The following is a 19,581-nucleotide window of genomic DNA, read 5'->3' on the forward strand; positions in this document are numbered from 1 at the left end:
GTGAAAATCTGAGTGTAGAACAGAGTTTCCTGTTTTATGTCAACCGCAAAAACCGCCCACTTTTTACTCTTTTTAGAGCGCTCTCTAAAATAAATTGCTGCAAGTCTAAGTGACGCTCCCCTCGGCAAACTTAAAAAAAGTCACATTGCTGCAGGAAAAAAAAAAGTATAATATACACTTGAAATGGCTATCACCACTGCATGGTGGTGCACCTGACTTTCACCTGAATTTACCTCAGGTAAAAAAGTTGCACTTTTTAATGTAAACTCGCTTAGTGCCCTAAAAAAGCAGTCTCGGCGTTTTAAAGTTTGAATTCGACTCGATCAATCTGCTGATGTTTATCCCCCTCTGCAATGCGCAGGAACCGTTTGAGAAGAGACCGGCGGCAGAGAATAAGCATTGTACATTAGAAAATGCATTAGTATCCAGTTACACTGAGCTCCCGGAAGCTGTTTCCCTGAATGGACAGATTCTCGAAGCACAAGTAAACAAATGATTAAAATGTATCCGTATCACCCTTTCCTGCCCCCAGTCAGCCTGGGGACACCGTGTGTTCCACTCGAATGGTGAAAACAGTCCTTCTAAACCCATGTAACTCAGTAAGACGGGTGGGGCGCCTTCTCGGGGCTGCACCGGCATGACTTACAAATAAAGACAACTGGCGCGATTCTGTGGGCGGCGTGGCGAAATCCCACTTCTGTACAACACGCTCAGAATGAAGGTTTGAGACTGGAAGGGTGGTGAAGTCCATCTTCCTCTCTCTGGCCCGTGTCCGTGTGAGAGTACATGTGCTAAACGAGTCTAACGGGTTATTTTGGAACCGGGTGTCAAAAGTCGTGACAGATATGTGAACTGCTGGCCTATGGTGTAACAGATGGGAGTCAAATAACGTGTTTGTTTTTTTTCTTTAGTTCGGAACTGGTGTTACAAAAATAAAACACTGTATATTGGGATTTCTCCGAGTCCGTGGTTTATGGGTACAGCTCATGAGAAATAAACAGCCTCACTTCTCTGTCTGCATTTTATATTTCTACGGGTGTTACTTGCATTTTTAGAAGGTTTCAGTTTCCGAGGACATCTAAAAATGACCTTGCATATTGTACCCCTCACATTCATAGCATAAAGTTTATAGAAATGTCAAGACTCTTGGACGGAGTTGAAACGGTGCACAAAATTACTGTAACTACATTCATAGTGCAAGGCCGCAATGTAGTTTTATCCGACCTGTACGGATAATTACAGGTCTCCCTACAGAGGGTTGCGGATTGGCTTTTACGACTTTGCTGCTGTCTGACATGATGCCTGGCTATAATTCATTCCTTCCTGCTTTCAGGAATCCATTCCTCACTGCCCAGCTCAGATCCAACATTCTCCTTTTTAGGGCATGAGAATGCATGACGTAATTTGGGAATGATCTCTGCTTCGTCTCTAGCAAACACGGGAGGGGTCGGGGGCATTTGAGTGGCACAGCAGCCGACCAATTGGAAGCGCACTCTCCCGCTGACGCCGCGCCCCTATTGGCTGGAGGGGCGAGGAGGAGGAGTGACCGGCGGCGCCGTGGAGTAGGTTGCTCGCTGGGAGCCGCAGCGTAGAGTCTCACAGTTGCTGGTTGGAGGGGGAGTGAGACGGGGAGTTTTCTCTTTAAAGTGAAATTGTCCTGGAGAGGAAAAAAAAAACCCGTTTGGAATTTCTTCGTAGGAAATAGAAGCAAGCGAAATTTTAGCGTTTTGAGCTATCGCTAGCGGCTTTTCTTTTCCCGACTTGTTGGATAGTGGGTTGAAGTTTTCAACATGCCGGTGTTCCACACGAAGACGATAGAGAGTATCCTGGAGCCCGTGGCTCAGCAGATATCCCACTTGGTGATCATGCATGAGGAAGGGGAGGTGGACGGCAAGGCGATCCCCGACCTGACCGGACCCGTGGCCGCCGTGCAGGCGGCTGTGAGCAACCTCGTCAGGGTGAGTACCACCGCTGGGTCACCTGCCGGCCGCCGTGGCCGAGCTCTCCCCGGGACCCGCTCCGCTCCGCGCCTCTCGCTGCGTGCTAAAGGAAACTTGGGAAGTTGTTTTTAAAGGAATGGAAGGTGATGGAGTGTTTTCTTACATTGCCTGCCCTGCGTGTGTGTGCCGGGGATGGGCTGGCTGTAGGCTGCTCCGTGTCTGTCGGAGGACATTATTCCAGCCCGGGATTGTCAGCTGTACTTTTTTAAACTGCCCTGTCTTGGATGCCGTGCATATGTTGATTTGGCTATGAAATAGTTTTTTTTTTTAAAAAGAAACGTTCATTTTATACGTGGATTATCGATGTTGTATTATAATGGATCTGTGTGCGGATTAGAGTGACTTGTAACTTTCAGAAGGGGGCTGCAAATTTCTAGATCGGTGCAATATGATGTATTATGATTGCATTAAGATGATTGATGGGTCTTTTTTAAAATGCCCCATACTGAATTCTTCAGGCACACGAAGATCGGTGCAGTGTCCTGTGCTTGAGAAGTTCAGTGAAAGCGATGTGGAGTAAGGCACCGGAGCTGCCTGTGGGCGGTGTTAATTGGTCTCTAAGCCTGGACCCGCCCGGAGCGCAGGAGAGCGTCTCTGGGGCAGTTCCTCGGACCCAGGCAGGCGGCCGCTTGGCGGGGCTGAGCACGGAAGTATCAGTCATTTCAGTGAAAATCGACCGAAACAGTTATAACAAAACTATGTGTACGGTTTGTTGACAAGAGACTTGGATCTTTTCATTTTGAGCTTATCTCTTTATCTCACTCGCGGACAGTAGCTAAGACTCCCAAGTATGGGAATTTTCTTTTGCTTAAAATGGGTATGAAAGGTTTTTATGGCGATGGTAGCGTTGCGTAGGACAACAGGAAGAAACGTACATTCATCATTCATGGAATTTCAACAACCCAGTATACAGATATGTGATCTGAAAGAGAGAGTAGTTTTCCCGACTCGTTAAATTCACTGACATGTTAATCGGGTGGACAACTTCTTTTACTCCACATCTGTTTGCATCTCAACTTTTCAACCCGCTGCAAGGAAGCCGAGGGATATCTGTAGTAGGAAACGCAGGTGGGTCGCCTGTCGGCAATGCTCACTTTGAAGAGACGTCTTCTAGGCGCCTTGAGGAGCCTTTGCTCGGTGTGATTTAATGACACAAGAAACGCAAGCACAGCCACGCATCAGCTGAAGAACACTGCCAGTCCCCAGCAGAAAATAGGCACTCAGTTTCCTAGTGAAGTATCCCTGTGAGAGTGCGTGTAGATTTATCTCCTGCAGAGACATACCCCGTAGTGTCTACTCCAACTGGGAGACCCTGAAACCGTCTCTAGCCTTCAGCGCATTTCGCTGTCTTGCAAAAGTGCCTTTGCGAAACATCGTGCGCCCTCGGAAAGGAAGTTTCCGTTTGTTTCACAACTCGCTCCCAGACAGGGTCGTGGTTGGGGTCGCCAGTGACTCCCATTTCTCAGCTTTGTGGTCCCTCACTGCTTCAAGGTGAGGATGGAGGTACCTCTTGTACAACGGCTGGCGTCAAGGCGTCCTTGGAGTGATCTGGCAGCGGCGTCGCCTGCGACACCACCTTCCCAAGCGCTGAGGTCACGGCCCGGAGGTTTAGTAAAATCTTAACTAAATCCCTGTAAACGTACGTCCTTCTACTCTTCTGTCCCTCTTAACGAGCTCGCGGATAAAGCATTTCATTGCCGACAACACCGCTGTATGCTGTTCTGTTCGTGCATTGATAAATAAACCTCCATTGATTGATTGGTTGAAATCGGAGTTCCTGGTCCTGGCGTGTCCGACAGGGGCTCGCTGTACCCCAGCTACTGCACAAATGGGCTCGGAGGTCTCTGGGAGATGAGCTAGCGCCCTGCCGGGGTGGAGGTCTGTGTTCCTGGTCTTTTCAAAAGCTGCAGCACCCTGGGAAGAGCCGGGAGCCGACGAGACTGGAAAAAGGGTATTACCAGGGTATGGCCAAGTGCATCAGGCGACAGGTTGCAGTTTGTGCTGAAAAACAGTGAAACAAGCACAGGCCGTAATTGTAATGCTTGCCTTTTTTAGAACCGTGTGTTAGCCTTCTCCTTGAGTTAGGGCACTGGAGTGCTGTTGTTGCAACATTGTTCCTATTGCTGTTCCCCATAGTGGTATTTCTTTCCTCTAAACTAAAGCAACATGTTGCAGGTTCAGCAGAGGCAGCGGTTTCCTGAACTTGCAAGGAATCGTTTGTTTAAATAACTGCTTAGGTGACAAAGCTATTCACTGCCATTCTTTTCAGGTCCCAGAGGTTACAGTTAGAAGGGTAACTTCAGCGCCATTACTCTTACAGTCAGATTTGTAGTCGTGCCATATTTTAGTTAATCTACATTAATATCATGGCCCGATGGATGAACATTCCCAGCTGTTTTTTCCCCAGTTGTAACGCAAATGATTGTGGCCGTCTCCGACTACATTCTTCAGAAATCCAAACAGATAACCTATATTCTTGTTTACAAAAGCATTTTTGGAGGAATTTCGAATGGAACTGTTTGGCGGTATAGTTGTTGGTAAACAGTATAGCTGTTTCCACGTTGACTTTGAGCCTTTTTGTAACATAATGTGCTTCTGTCCTGCGCGGTCAGGTGTTGTCTGTTTCCTGACCTCTTTTAGTTCAAGCCACAATTGTTTTAATTTCCTTCGACCTGTTTTAATGCAAAATGTTTTTAATCTGATCCCCCCATATCGATAATATGCTTCATCTAGAATGAGGTGGGAACACTCTGGGAATTAAACTTTTTAAGGCCAGTGCTATATTAGTGCATTATTAGTTCATGCACTTTAATTTAATAAAACATGACACCATATTAACTGAAAGGTTCTCTGTCCTGCTTTGGCTATCACACTGATGTGAACTTGGCAAACTGCTCACTCCAGAGCCCAGTAATGGCATTTGGGTGAGATGATAGACACTAGACTGTGCAAGCTAAAAGCATGCGCTTCTTGGAACTGAAGTAGGTCATTTAAGAAGGGTCATAGAAACGATTGTGCTAAATGTGCATTGTAGTCGTTTTTTTTTCCTTTTAAGTGCAAGAGTTCTGCTAGCCAGAGTTTCTGCCTTGGAGCTGATTACTCTATGTAAGGATCACGCTAGCAACAAAGAGGTAGGCTAGCTTTGCATCGTGAAAATGGGGAGACGACTCTCGACTCATTTTTACAAACCCGTATTGTCTTCCAAGCAATAGTGCTCACTGCCGCTACTAGTGAGATGGCTGTGGTAAAATCAATAATGGAAGTCAATTAAAACCGCTCAGCTGAGCTGATTTTTGCACAATGCGATCTTCCTGAGGGGGAAATCTTTATTTAAGAGGAGCATAACTGATCTAAGCTTTTAGATGAAGAGTCTTTCATACTGGAGACATATTTTTAAATAAAAACTGCCATCAGGCCAAACTGCTGTGAGTGCCATCGATGCATTTAAATACCACCTGCACCACACAGACAGTTTTTCACTGTAGGTATTTTTTGGTGCTATGGAATGGTGATATTAGTCACGTGTCTTGCTCAAAGTAGGAAGATGTGATGATCTGTTCTGTGGACATTGGGGTTTTTGGTGGGATATCATGATTGTAGTTGCAAGTGTTTGTGGTGTTAACATGTTAAAGCAGCACAAACGGGAATGTTTTTTTTTTCCTCTTATAGTCTGCATAGACTTGCTGGTGTCACATCAGCATTTGTAGGGTGTCAAAGCAGAGGGGAAGCCTAGCAAGAATCTTTGGTACCAAGATATCTCGTACTGTAAGCCCTTGGGCTGCATGTAAGATCATCTTCTGTTGGCCTCAAATGGCATCATATGTTTATGGAAAGTTTCCTTGTACAAAATATTTTTTTTGGTATATTCTGAGGAATAAAATCTTACCTGTGCACGTATGTTTTTAGAAAAATAAATATTTTTGGTGTGGTTTTGGTTAGTTGATGATGTCACGTTAACTGTTGTGTAAGCACTTTAAATCACTTCATTAGTGAAGATGTTTATCGGACACAGGGGAAGAGTGGATCTAACCATTCCGAATGTCAATTGTGGTGAAAATCAAGGAAAGCCAGAAATGAACCAATGTGCCTTGCTTAGCAAGAGAATGCTGCGATGCTGCCAATGGTATGTTGGAGTCTGGACTGAGTCAGTGCGCTGTCACTCGCTGTCTGAAGGGCTCACAGCCAGCAAATTCTAACTGGCAAGATGCTGCAGTCTGTCAATGATCGGCCACAATCTGGGAGATCGTGAATCATGACACCATGCTGAGACTGATGGGGAGGTGCAGGTGTGCAGGTCAGGGCAGGAGTCTAGTCTGTCAGACTGCTCTTGTAAAAGATGATGACAGTCTGACTGCGTGATGCTACACCGATCACTTCCTGGGACCCCACTTGCTGCTTTACCTGTGGGCTCATCCTGATGGGACAGAGGAGGATGTTATAATGTGGATGCCCTACCTATTTGACTTGAACCCCCTTCGAAAATATGTGGGATGAGCTGGGGTGACTTGTGGCACCAAGAGCCTGGAAACCAGTGACCGGTCACATGCTCGTCCAGACTGTCCGAGAGGAATAGGACAGAATTTCTCAAGGCCACAACCTGGTGCAAAGCCTGTATCCCAGACAGAAGTTGTGCTGCTTCCTAAAGGGGCCACACTCACTACTAGCCTGAGACTTTGAGAGCAGACCTCCTGTGGATCAGCTCTGTTGATGCCAGGTGTTAATCAGTGTGGTGCATTTACCTAGGTCATGTCTGTACAATTACATGCAGGGCACATTCTACAAAAAAAAAGATTGTGCTTCTAATAACTATGAATTCATTCCAGTTGTGAGTGATAAGTTTCTTCTGATGCTCGTTATATGTGGAATTAGCTGCTGGTCTTACTCTGGCTTGTACCCTTTGAAGAGGTAAATTTAATGCTCTCTTTCTGTCAGCCTTCATCTCCCAGGGTGAAAGTTATTTAAGCTCTTTCGTGCTGTTTTCATGACTCACATGGCTGAGTTTTTTTTTTTTACCATTACTGTAAAGAAATGCTGCAGAGTCTCAGGGAGGTGTCAGTCATCTAACAGCGACGTGCAGGATTCTGGGTGAAACCCAAGTACTTTTTTCCCATCAGAAGAGTTTCGACTGTCTGTAGGCTTAGTCAGGGTTTTAGTGACTGGTGCCAGCCACGGTAGCTATTTATCTTGTAGATGTTCAAAGCCTTCATCTTCGCAGCTTGTGCGTTTATCACTCTTGGCAGAACATCTTTAACTCTTGACACATTTCCAAGTATTGGCAGTCCTTCCTGGCTCTGAAGAAGCACAACTTCGCGCATGACTAAAGACCTCTTGATGGAGTGAGGTGGCGGTATGTTAAGAGATGGTGGCTCCTGACCCCTGATGTGAAAACGGCTATGCAGTGAAAACTGTGTGGAATTCAAGTGGCCCCAAGAGGTCAGGAAAATACCCTTTAAAAATGCAAAACAGGTGTCTGGGCGCAGCACTGTGGTTCTGTGCTGGGCGCTGGGAGGGTCTGTAGAGGCTGCGGATTGAGTCCAGTGTCCAGGGGCATGTGGTGCACTAGGGGAGCACCAACGGGAGCAGCAATCGCGCACACTGTTCTTCAGGGTGGAAGTTGGGCTGGTACTGCTGGCGGCTTGACTTGATCAGCAGCAGCAGCAGCAGGTCAGTCAGGGGTGTGGTGGCCGGGTAGAGCGCTGTGGTCCTCTATCTGGACTCCGTTTCTGCCGTTCTGGACCTGCAGGGTTATGTTCACTGGCACTCATCCCCTGAAACTTGAGGGTTGGTCTTGGCCCACTTCTCCGGTGTCGTCTCGGGAGCGGCGTCTTGGCGAGGTTGGACAGCCGTTGTAACATGAGTGCCGTCATATGTATCCACAGTATATGTGGTAGATATTCAGCACCTTCAGTGCAGTCTTCACGGCTGCGAAACCATAAATCGGTGAGGCTAATGTGTTAAAGCAGCATGTGACATTTGTACCAAGAGCGGTGCCTTGTGTTTTACGAGTCTAAGAAGCAGATGGTAGTTCTTTTTCTAAAACACATTCACATTTAGAAGTAAATAAAAAAAATATAAATTTTTCCATATGTTCATTGAGAGTTCGGTCTGCATTTCCTGACTTTTGACTGACTCATAGGTTGATGGTTTGTGTTTAAAAATAAATATTTATAAAGCATATCTCAAACATTGCTGCTTATGGATAAAGGTCTGTTATTTGCTTGGATTGCAGGGAATGATGTTTCCTTTTGCCGTTTCCAAAAAAAAGCGTTTGTTTTGGAGACATCGAGAACAAATGAGTTCGCTTGTCTGATGTCGTGTAAACTCTAATTGCTCCATACTGTCAGATGCCCTGAAAGTACATCTGCTGATTTCCAAAGGTCCTGCAGCATGAGAAGGGCACTGTTTGGTCAATTCTGTAGCTCCTAATCTTTACAGCTGCAAATTATGTCTCTGAACCTTGTTGGGGAGAGCTCTCCTTCACACAGCGAGCAAGCCAAGGGCCCAGCACTGAGGTAATTATCTCAGGTCATGTGCAAAGACTGTCTGTTAATGAGTGTGGCTGTGAATTGCAATGAAAACTGAAAGCTCTGAGCAGCCGAGCCGCCAAGTGGGCTTTTCAATCCGTTGTGCTCCCCAGGATCCGGGGGGGGGTTGGTGTGGATCAAGTATGTGCTGTGCAGGTGCTGCTGCAGGCTCCTTATGGTCTATGATTGATTTTCATATCCCATTCGGAGTGCTGCCTCTCTGCTCGGCTCGAGGGATGAGTGGCAGCAAGGGGCTCGAAACAAGGTCACCGGGGAGCAGGAGAGTTCCGCCCGTGCGGATTCTGCCACGTGTCTCCGGAACGTCGGGATCCGTGTTGGTAAACTGTAGGAAAATTTCAAAAGGGGAGCAACAAGTAATGATTGCGTTTATGGCAGCTCACAGGTGCTGCTTCAGTCCGTTAACTCCGCATTCTTCCCCATCAATTCCAAAATATTCAGTTGGAAATGCAGGAAGCACTGTCTGTGCACTTGTCATTGCTGGAAATGCGCCCGGTGTGCTTTTTTTTAAACATCGCCAAGAACCGGAGGACACGTGGAAGCTGCAGAGGAATGCGTATCAAACTAAGAACAGCAGGCGGTTTTTGCAAAGAGGGTGGTGGGCGTCTGGAACAAGCTGCCCGGCCGTGTAGTTGAAGCCGGTACTCCGGTTTCTTTGGGGAAAATGGGTGGATGAGACGCTCGGATCACCTGGCTACCTGTTGTAGGTCCTTGTGGCTGCCGTGTTGGCCTAGCTCCGTGCAGGGCGAAACCTATCTCTTGTCTTTAAGAGCTCCTGCCATCGTTATGTATGTGGCGTTCTGCTCCGCTTTGGCAAAGCGCCACGAGTGGAGCTGAACTCTGCCCGTGCTGTTGCTGGTTTGTTTTTAACTCCTGCTGCGTGATTGGGTTACAGCCTGTGGTATGTGTTAGTCATATATCTCTGTGTAGCAGGGGGGCACGTCCACGGCCCCGGAGAGCCAGCGATTTGCTTTCTCCCAGAGTTCTTTAATTGAATCGGTGATTCTGAATGGGACTGGTCTGAATAATGGTGGTGTCCACAACTTTAGCTGTGAAGGGGTTTGAGTTACCTGTGAAAAGGTTTAACGTAAATGATTTTGCAGAATGTTATAAAGACAGATGCCTTTTTTTAACCTTTTGTATCCAGTCTGGGACAGACAGTGCTGTTGGTCCTGCTCCCTTTGTGGTGATGGAAAGTGGGATACTCTCCAAGACTTATCCTTACCAGGCTGTCCTTAGCACTGCAGGGTTCACTCAGTATAATCCCTGTGGCTGACTGCTTTGGGGAAAAGCAGCACGCCTAAATATCAACGTCCAGCAAGCCTCTCCCTTAGGTTTCTCCCCATGTTATGTACAGTGAGTGTACCTGACAGTCCCTCGATTACTGTTCTTTTCACAAAGCGTCGCTCTGTAGTTCGAGTTAGTCACTGAACCGAGAACGGAGCTTCTCCAGAGGCTGGTGTCAGGGCTTTCTTTTTTCTTTTTATTAAGCAAGATTTTAAAATGTTTGGTTGCTTCCACAGTACAGAATCACTCATGAGGGAAAATCTTTTGTTTAAATTGCTTTAATTATCTGTTTGTGTGCGCGGTCCCGGTGAAGTCAGAAGGTTGGAAGAGATGGAGGGGGCCGACAGTCTTTGTTTCTCTTCTGACAGGCTGGCGGGCATGAAGCTGCTTGGATTCTGGTGAAGTTGGCTTTGTTGAAACCTGCAGCGGCTTGTTAACTCGCTGAAGGGCCTCGTGTTTACGTAATTGTGAAACTGACCAGATTTCCAAGAGGCTCTGTGCTGAGAAACTCCTTCGACGTGTCTCACTGTAAACAATAGGGCGCGATCAAAGCCAGTACCGTTTCTAAGAGCCTGTTCAAGCTAAGTGCTTTTCTGTCCCGGTATCCAAAGCATGTCTTCCTATGACCTGCTCGCTTCTCCGGCCGCTGGTTTCCTGTAATGCTTCACCCCGCGAGGATGTTGCAATGTGGCGTCGCAGGAAAGCACGTGTTCCTGCCTGCTGGGTAATCGTGCGGCCAGGGGTTGAGGCTCCGCTGTTGCCACGACCGTGAGCAAAAACCAGAAATGTCCCATGAGCACTTGCTGAAGCTCTGGCTCCTCTCGGTCAAGCTAGAACTGGAGCGTTGGGTGAAGAGAGGCTGAGTGCTCAAGTCGGGGTGGTATTTTTTTAACCCCCTCCCGAGGCAGAGATCTAATGCATTGATCACGGTAGAAGCCAAGAGTGCTGAAAGGGGGACCAGCAGCTGAGCGATAGATCAAGAAGACTTGGCTGTAGCTCAGCAGCGCTGCGGATGTGTCCTGGCCAGCTGTGCAGAAGGGATTGTCCTCGGGACTGTAGCCGAGCAACCGGCGGTTACCAGGCGCTCGCTGGAAAAGGCTCCTGATGAGTCATCTCGTGATGTTGAGATGCATCAGGAGTCCAGCCACCATTTCTGCTTCCATTGAGTCACTCTTGCCCTGAGGGCCAGGGAGGGGGTTTGGGAGGAGGTTTGGGGGCAGTTTGTGGAAAGCTGGCGGGTCCACTGCAGTTGGGGAATATGTGACTGGTGAGACGTGATGAGAAAAGGAAGGTTACTGGTCTCCTGTGCTGTGTGGTCATGGTGGGGCTGTTGAGTGGAATAGCATAGGCAAGAACGGAGTTATCCGTGGAATAAATCGCAACCAACTGCAAACTCGCATCCTTTTCAATCATTAACGCAGTGTAGTGAGGCTAAGTCTTCACGTTGTTGGAATTGGTAAGATCTAAGAGAAGGAGGAATCCTCAGCAGCCGTTTTAATCTTCATCGCTTCTGCAAACGTGACCTCGCAAAAGGTCAGTGCATTTGAAAGAACTGATCTGGCAAAATTAAAAACTACATCTTGAGAATTGACCTGGAAGAGTCTGGCTATGGGTTGAGGTTTTTTTCTACCAGAGCAGGCTGCACGTCATCTGCCTGGGAAAGGTAATGCATTCGCACAGCCCCTCATACATTAAACTGGAAGGTTATTTTGCTAAATGATGAGCCTCTGTGTGCAATGAGGAAATTCAGCAAAATGTAATGTACAGCGCAGTGTGGTCAGATAGTGTGAAAGAGTCAGGTTTGTGTCATCGTGTCATCCCTGACTCATAACAAAGTATTCAATTGTTTTCTGTACTTGTAAAAACACTCAAGCATTTGTGTGCCGGACTGCATTTTAAAACGAACTGCATCATGTATGCAGATGCCTGACTTTGACACTTTGCCATTACACTGTTTTAAGAACAGTTTCAACAATTGTGTCCTAACGAGCACAGACATTCACCCTTTGAACATGCAACTGGAAGTTTAATCAGCATTTTTTTCAACAGCTGGCACACTGTTTGCATTTGTTTTGCGAAGTTTTATCTGTTTAAGCTGTGGCATGGGCGTGCAAGTTCAGAAAATGAAGCTTTTTCGTGCATCCTTTCCCCCTAGGACAGGCGGAGACTCTGTGATGTTAGCCAGAGCTGCTTGGCTCTACTCCAGCAGAGAAGCGGGCTGGTACTGGAGCTTGCTGTTGCTGTGTCGTGGAGAAGAGTGTGGCTTCTTCCTGCAGGAGGGCCTAACGTTTTCACTCGGCACACAGCTGAATGAAACAAGAATAGTACACTCTGTGCTGGAGATCTAGATTCTGTTCTGATCTCAGTGTGGCTTGACCTGACAGTGTATCCCTGAAAAAACAGGATTGGTCACTGCATTTAGGAGCCACAGCTTGTGACAAATTGTCTCTGGAATGTCAAACTGGATATCCGATCATTTCACAGGCAGAACATGTGGACCTGTCATTCAGAAAGCTGACATTCTGGGTGCTTAAATAGGGAACCGACCACTTTAGTTCATTAATCTACACAGTGTCTATAACAAGAAGATGTGAAATGAGTATTGGAAGAACATATTCTGTGCCAAAGTGTGCATCCATATCTTTCCTGTTATGACGGGCACCACAAATCTCATGTGTTGCCAGTGTGTGCCCATGTGTTTTCACAGGGGAAGGAAGAGGAGCCGCTCTTTAGCATGCTGTGTGACTGAAATTATTTTCAAGCTCACAGAAAATGGTTCTTTGATATATCCTACTGGCCAGTTATTTTTGGAAGCCACAAAATTGTTTAATCCAATTAAACATTTAGTACTCCTGCATTTCTTTGATTTAGACCCAAACATAGCATTGACGACTGTCCGTTTTTTTTTTTAAAGATAAATAGGAAGTTTGGTCAAGACAAACTTCCGCCTTCACGGTTGGCAACCCCTGCTTTCTAAGAGTTCAGTTCTCTAACTGCGGTTGTGTGGCCTGATGTTTGGTTTGCAGTGGTTCAACGGTTGTACACTTTGTCTGTTTGTATCTGTAAATCCATTGTCCTGTCAATCCCATAACCCTGTGATCAACTGAAGTGCTGAACACAGTTGTAGGAGTTTGTAAAGGTAGCCTGTTGGAAAGAATAAAGGAAGTTAAAAGTCATTTTAAAAATCTGTATTACTTTTTGGCATTTCTCAATGCCACTTTACAGCATAAATGCATTGATGTTTTCTAAACACTGACAGCTCTGGAAGGTGAGCTCTCCACATGGTCTTTTGAACGGGCTAAAAAAAACCGAGGTCGTGACTCTCTGTGGTCATTAAAAATCCCAGGGCGTTTCTCACAAAGAGTAGGGGTGTTACCCTGGCGTCCTGGCCAAATTTCCCCCCGGTCTTTACCAATCATGGCTTCCTAATAATCCCCATCTCTGAACTGGCTTTATCACTCCTCCCCACTGAGAGCTGGTGTGTGGTGAGAGGACTGCTGCATCATCCAGGTGGGGCTGCACACTGGTGGTGGACGGGTCCCCCTTACCTGTGAAGCACTTTGAGTGGAGTGCCAGGCAACGTGCTAGATAAGTAAGAGGATGATTATTCTTGAAATGTATTATCATCATCTTGATTTCTTGCATCTGATGGAGAGGAGAGCAGGTGGAGTCTCTGGGGTTGCAGTGAGAATGAAAGAGCCCCTTATGTGGTTTGGTTTCCGGAGTTACTACCTTAAGAGGGAGAGCAGGTCCCAAGCCGTGTCGCCGCCCTGAAACGCCATTGAGCTGCTTTGTAAACTGACCTCCTCTGGCACAGGGCCTACACCACCTTCGCCCTCCTAGCGTCACGCCGTTACCGGGGGGGCGCTGGCTCGGCAGCTGCAGTTTGATTTTCTGACGCCGACTCTTCCTGGGGAAGGAACTGTCTTGAGCGTTGTTGTTGTTGTTGTTGTTGTTTTAAATTGCTTTTATTTTTCATTAATGGCGGTGTTACGGAGGGTGGCATGGTGGTATAGTTGTTCCCATTGCTGCCTCACAGCGCTGGGGCCCCGGGCTCAGTTCCTGGGGTGAAGTCTGTGTGGAGGTTGTGTGTTCTCCCCGTGTTTATATGGGATTCTGCTGGGTTCTCCGGTTTCCTACCACAATCCAGAAACGTACTAGTAGGTTAATTGGCTGCAGGGAAGGTTGTCCCTGGTGTGAGTGTGCGGGTGTCTGTCTCCGTGTGTCTGCCCTGTGACTGGCGGGTGTCCAGTCCAGGGTGAATTCTGCCTTGAGTCTGTTGCTGGCCAGACTAGACTCCGGCTCCCCTCTGACCCTGTACTGGATGAAGCAGATAGAAAATGGATGGATGGATAATTACTACAGATGCATTTCATTTCGTTTCATTTTTTGAACTCTTGTTCAAAATACAGTTACACAAAGCGCTTCATTTCAACCTGTCCTTCCTAATCAATGCCCAGAGAGGCCTTTTTTTAAATAAAAGAACAAATCTGACAGAACGTTAACAGAGCAGAGATCGTTTGCACAAGCGTGGCCATTGTTCAGGGTTTTCAAGAGGGAAGGGTGTGTTCTTTTAGGGTTCTGGCATCTGGAAATGAAGTGTAATCTTTTCCACTTCAGGGGAAGAACGCTGTGCAGTCAGGTCCTGGGTTCCTGTATGTCCATGTGGCATGCTGCTGTGTGCTGTGACTCCGGAGATTGTTCATCTGCTGATAAAAGACAGAACTAATTGCCGAGCTGCCGGCCTGTCTCATTTTCCAGCTGCGATGCAGAAAATAAACAGCGCTCGCAGGGGGCGGAGAACCCTCTGTTCGGAGGGAGAAGAGGCTGAGGCTATGCACTGCTTAAGGAAAAGCAGTATCAGTGTTCAACAGCTGTCTCCGTGTCAGCACGCTTTTAAAGTCCCCACAATATTAAAACGAGCTGGTGTGCGCCGGTTGAGTGCAACAAAGCTGTGTGCTATTGATGCAGGAACGGGATGGGCTGGGAGCTGTTATAAGGAGCTGCAAGTACAGTAGGGGAGGATTGCAAACCTCGCTTTCGATGCAGCGAGGAACCACTTTGAGAGGCTTCAGGGCAGAACTGGACCCCACGTGGCCGAGTAAATGCAGGCTTATTGGTTTTCTTGTTGCAGGATTAAAGGCCGTGTTCTGAAATCCAACACAAAATACACAGCATGAGAGGAGCACGGTTGTGCAGGGCCAGTTTCTCCAGTTGTGTGAGAACACGTGTCCGTTTATTAATGAGGGGAGGAAGTCCAGCCCATCTGGCCTGTTTAGTAGTTAGGGGTTATATGATCTGAGGGTCTCATCCAGCTGTTTCTCAAGAGGAGCTAGAGTACTTCAACAGCATGGCTGGGGGGCTTGTTCCGCACTCCTGTTCTTGTTTTTAAACCCATTCCACACAGCTTCAACTTGTGGACTCTGGTTCGTCTTTCACTCTTTATTCTGAACAAATCCCACCAATTTTACACCCAACATACAGAGAACCAGGTATTAGTATGAAATAGCTGTGGTGCATCTTTTTCCCACTAGTTTGCCTTGAAGCCATATCATTGTTTACAGCTGAAAGAAATTCAGTACCCTGTAAATAGAATGGGAGGTCTACGGGGTTGTCGGTGCTTTTAAGGATTTTGAATGCTTAAAATTCACCTTGTAGTCTTAAAGAATAACGGGGTTCAGTTCCATTAACCTGTCAGTGTAGGCCCCAAATGTGACCCTTTTCAGAAGTGATTACAGAACAGCAACATCTTTTTTTTGTAATGTGATTAATTGGACACACTGTATTCTAAAATAGTGCATTGACCAATTTCATCAAATCTTTCCGTGATTTAATTTTCACACGTCTTGCTATACTTCCCAGCATCTTGTTTGCCTTTTTTAATCGGATCCCCACATTGTCGGGCAGACGTAAACGACGCGTCAACAAACACGCAAGTCTTCTCCATGAGAGGTGTCTTCTAATTCAGCGATTCCCATCTGGTATTTATCGTTTGTTTTTAAGACCTGCTTGGAATACCCCGTCGATCACAGATTGGAATTTAATAAACGAATATTGGAAAGCTACATGGCTTTCCCTCGTTTACTTCCCTGTCACACCAACGGTCATGCCCCGTCTACGCCGCTGTGCTGTTCTCGCCCTGTGTGAAGGCAGGGCGCCAGTTGCCATGGCAGGGCTGTATTTTCAGCTCCTGGAGCAGGATTAGGCGTTGCTGGGGATCCCCGGCCGTGACGCGGGGTGTCCGGCCAGGCGGGGGGGGGCTCTGGTCGCCCCTGGCAGGCGGCCTGGCTGTGCCTGGACAGCGGGGGGTGTCCACCAGCAGCAGGTGTAGCGCTCTATTAATAACCCTGGGCCCCGGGGGAGGGGGGCACTGCGTGTCACCGGCTCCAGGAAAACACCCGCTTTTCGTTTTCGGAGCGGAGTTTCCCTTTCGGTACATCTTTATAGAATTCTAGTAACCCCCTCCCCCCGCCTCCGATACTCAGAATGATTAAGCAGGTGGTCCTCGGACCAGGTGCCACTCACGCCTGTGGTGCGCTCCTCCCTTACTCTCTTCTCCTGCGCCACTGGCAGCCCAGCGTGTTTCAACTTTCGTCATGCTGCTGGCGGTATTCGGCCCGCGGCTGGAATGCCTGGATTAGCAGCCCGCTGGCAGCTCCTGTGCTGTGATTCATCCTCCCAGGAGGCGGGGGTGGGGTGGGGAACTCTAGTGCCTCGTTCCAGGTTCCCAATTTAGCCCCGCTGCAGTCTTACTGGGTCCAGTTGACGACCTTGGTTTCCCGGGGACCAATGAGACGCAGCAGACGGGATGTTTGCGGGGGGAGGGCGAGCTCGGACTGCCACCTGACGAGGAGCGTCCCACACTTGTCTCTCCCCGCTGGGGGCCCCCGTGACCCGGCTGGGGGAGCTACACTCCCTGCGTCTGTGCTGGATCAGAGCCTGCCTGGGCCTCGCCAGCTCTCCTTTTACTGGCTTGTCGGGGGGGGGGGGGATGAGTCAGGGCTGTTGTCCTGGTTTCAATGGTAATAATTCAAAATGACTGCGTTACTCTTTTTTTCCCTAAGATCCCCCCCCCCCCACCCCAGAGGTGGAGCACGGACTCGCATACTGAAAAGTTTGATGTCGCTGCGTGCGGGTGACTGCGTCTGTTGAAAATGTGTGCAGTCCTGAGAGGGAGCCATGTGCTTGGAAGAGATGAATTCTTCCCACGCTACCTACCTTCACCAATTTCTCACCATGCTGCGTGACTTGAGGTTTCGAAAAGTGGGGACGCTAATTCCGCTTCAGAAGCCTGCAGTCCTCCAGAACGGCCCGTTTCAGGGGTTCAGCACGAGAGCGGCACTCCGACAGGAAAGGATGGGGGTGTTGTCATGAAATCTTGTTGGAAGTGATTAAATACGAAGTACATAAGGGCTCTTCAGACACGGGTCGGCCTTCGGAAGTTCAGCTAATGGCCTCCTCCATGTGCTGGCCTTCTTCCAACCCGTCCCTTTGTACACAGGGCGCTCCCAAGCAGAGCAGGCTGGGCTTCAGAGCTGAGACAGTGGCGCATTGTTCCAGGACTCGCAACTGAGCTCCTTTTAACAAATAATGTCACTGTGTGAAGACAGCGGGCTCTCCACTCACTACTTCACTGAACTCTGTTTTAAGGACTTCCTAGTCGAGCTACTGCAGCTCATCTTTCACGTGCGTCGAATTTTTATTTTTTTTGGCACAGACTGAATTTGGCTTTTAAGTGAAACCGGAACAAGATTTCTTGTCCTGCTTCCTATTGCAGAAATGTCTTGTTTACAGAGGTATCGCTACCCTGACGCATCCTGGGGAAACAGCAGTTTGCTTAAATACTGCACTGGGACAAGATGCTGTAATCTGACTCTGTAACATCCCTTTCAAGCCGTAGACTTGATTGCGTTGTCTAGGATAGCTGAAGCTGCAGTTCTGATTTCTACAATAGGTCTTTCGTGTTGCCAGCACTAGTAAAGCGAACCTGCATGTCCAGTCAGGATGGTTATTGACGGTGCTACAGAAAGGGATATGTTTTTTTCTTTTGTCTCTCTGTACTCCGTATCATCTTGCAGTAGTAAGAATAATATCCTTTCACTTATATACCACTTTACTGGACACTCCACTCAAAATGCTTTATGGGTAAAAGGGACTCCCTTCTACCACCACCAGTGTGCAGCACCCAACTTGATGTTGCAACGACAGCAAAAGTGTGCCAGTATGCTGATGAGCTATCAGTGGTGAACAGAGTGGTTAAGCTAGTTCATAGATGGGTTTATTGGGAGGCCGTGATTGGTAAAGGCCAGGTTTGAAATCTCATCTGAAGGATGCTGCCTTTTTACGGTATTCCCTGTTACTAAGTATTTGGACCCACACAGACTGCAGGGTGAGCGCCCCCTACTGGTCCCACTAAAACCTCTTCCATCAGAAACCTTAGCTTTCCCAGGAGTATCCCATCCAGGTACTGACCAACCTTGCTTGCTGAGCTTCAGTGGGCTGCCAGGTGTGAGCTGCTGAGTGATAGTTGTAGAGTTCTTCATCCCTAGTCCTGGAGAACCCAGGTCCCACAAGGTAAAATCTCCCACTTCTTAAGGCTTTCTAAAGGCCCTTTACTTGTGATTAGTGAAATAAGCGATTTGTTAAATTCAGTAATTTTATAGCTCTTTTGAAACAAAAGTTGGAAGACTCCATAGCGGGGTTCATTTCATTGAACAGATTACCTGCTTTCCTGATCGTTATCTTAAGGGTATTCCTCATCTTTAATCAGCTGTTTTAGGGTGGTTGTGAGCCTAACTGGAGCTCTCCAGGTTTGAAATGATGTCCAGTGTGAATGACCGTCCTGGTTGTCTGTGCTGAAGTGCCTTTATGTGAGGGTAAGAGTACAAATTTCTGTAATGAACTGGTGTCCGAAGGAAAAGGTAACTTTGTGTTCATTCCCAAAGTCAGGGGACTGTGGGGTTTCCTGTAGAATTAAGTATTTCATTCCAGCACGCCTATTCCCCACAGTCTCGGCAGTAACCGTGAGGTTTGCTTACTGATTTAACAGGAGGAGGACTGTAGCGAAGGGCTGGGGTGTGGGTGATCTCTGGATGTTTCCCCCAGTCCTTCCTCTGCTGTTTCTGGCAGAGGTGGGCTGGTTTCATTCTCCGTGTGGAACAAAGAGTCCGTCTTCTGCTGCCAGCGTTAAATGTTATACTATAAATAGGCTCATCTTGATAATTTGCAGTCCTTTTAATTACCGGATGTCACAAAGCGAGCAGTGTTAGCTGTGGATTTTTGTGCACAGAGCAGTTTGCCCACATCCAGTGACTGGTATTTGCTCTCTTCATTGCAGGTGGGGAAGGAGACTGTTCAGACCACGGAGGACCAGATCATGAAGAGAGACATGTCCCCGGCCTTCATTAAGTAAGCATGCCGTGGGCGGACGCAGGTCTCCGCAGCGGGGTCTGACTGTTGCCGGTTCTGGGGGACGGGCTTTGCGGAGGTTCTGCCGGAGAGCCCCCTGTTGCAGGTGCAGAGATGATTACGTAAGGGTTGCAAAGAGGACGAGCCCATTCAGCACCATCCGATCTGTTTGATTGTCATTCATTGGTCCAAGGATCTCGTCCGGCTGTTTCTTGAAAAATGCTAGGGTACTGGCCTCAGCAGCAGTTTGGTGTTCTTTAGTCCCACAGTCCTTTGCGTCAAGTGGTGCCTCCTGATTTGGGGATTTAAAGCAGTTCTCCGCAGTTTCCACTTAATTTTCACTA

The 19,581-nt window shown here is 47.8% G+C and overlaps 1 protein-coding gene across 4 annotated transcripts in view; it reads left to right on the forward strand.

Annotated features, from left to right (window-relative positions):
* Positions 1–1,576: 1,576 nt before the first annotated feature.
* vcla (vinculin a) overlaps positions 1,577–19,581 on the forward strand; it is a 46,467-nt gene continuing 28,462 nt past the window's right edge. For all 4 annotated transcript variants that reach the window (XM_069188869.1, XM_069188871.1, XM_069188870.1 and 1 more), the window contains exons 1-2: positions 1,577–1,958; positions 19,167–19,237. In XM_069188869.1, the coding sequence (XP_069044970.1) occupies positions 1,791–1,958; positions 19,167–19,237 (239 nt within the window). In that variant the 5' untranslated portion in view covers positions 1,577–1,790. The remainder of the gene's footprint in view (positions 1,959–19,166; positions 19,238–19,581) is intronic.

This window comes from Lepisosteus oculatus, chromosome 4 (assembly GCF_040954835.1).
Source record: "Lepisosteus oculatus isolate fLepOcu1 chromosome 4, fLepOcu1.hap2, whole genome shotgun sequence".
Lineage (NCBI taxonomy): Eukaryota > Metazoa > Chordata > Actinopteri > Semionotiformes > Lepisosteidae > Lepisosteus > Lepisosteus oculatus.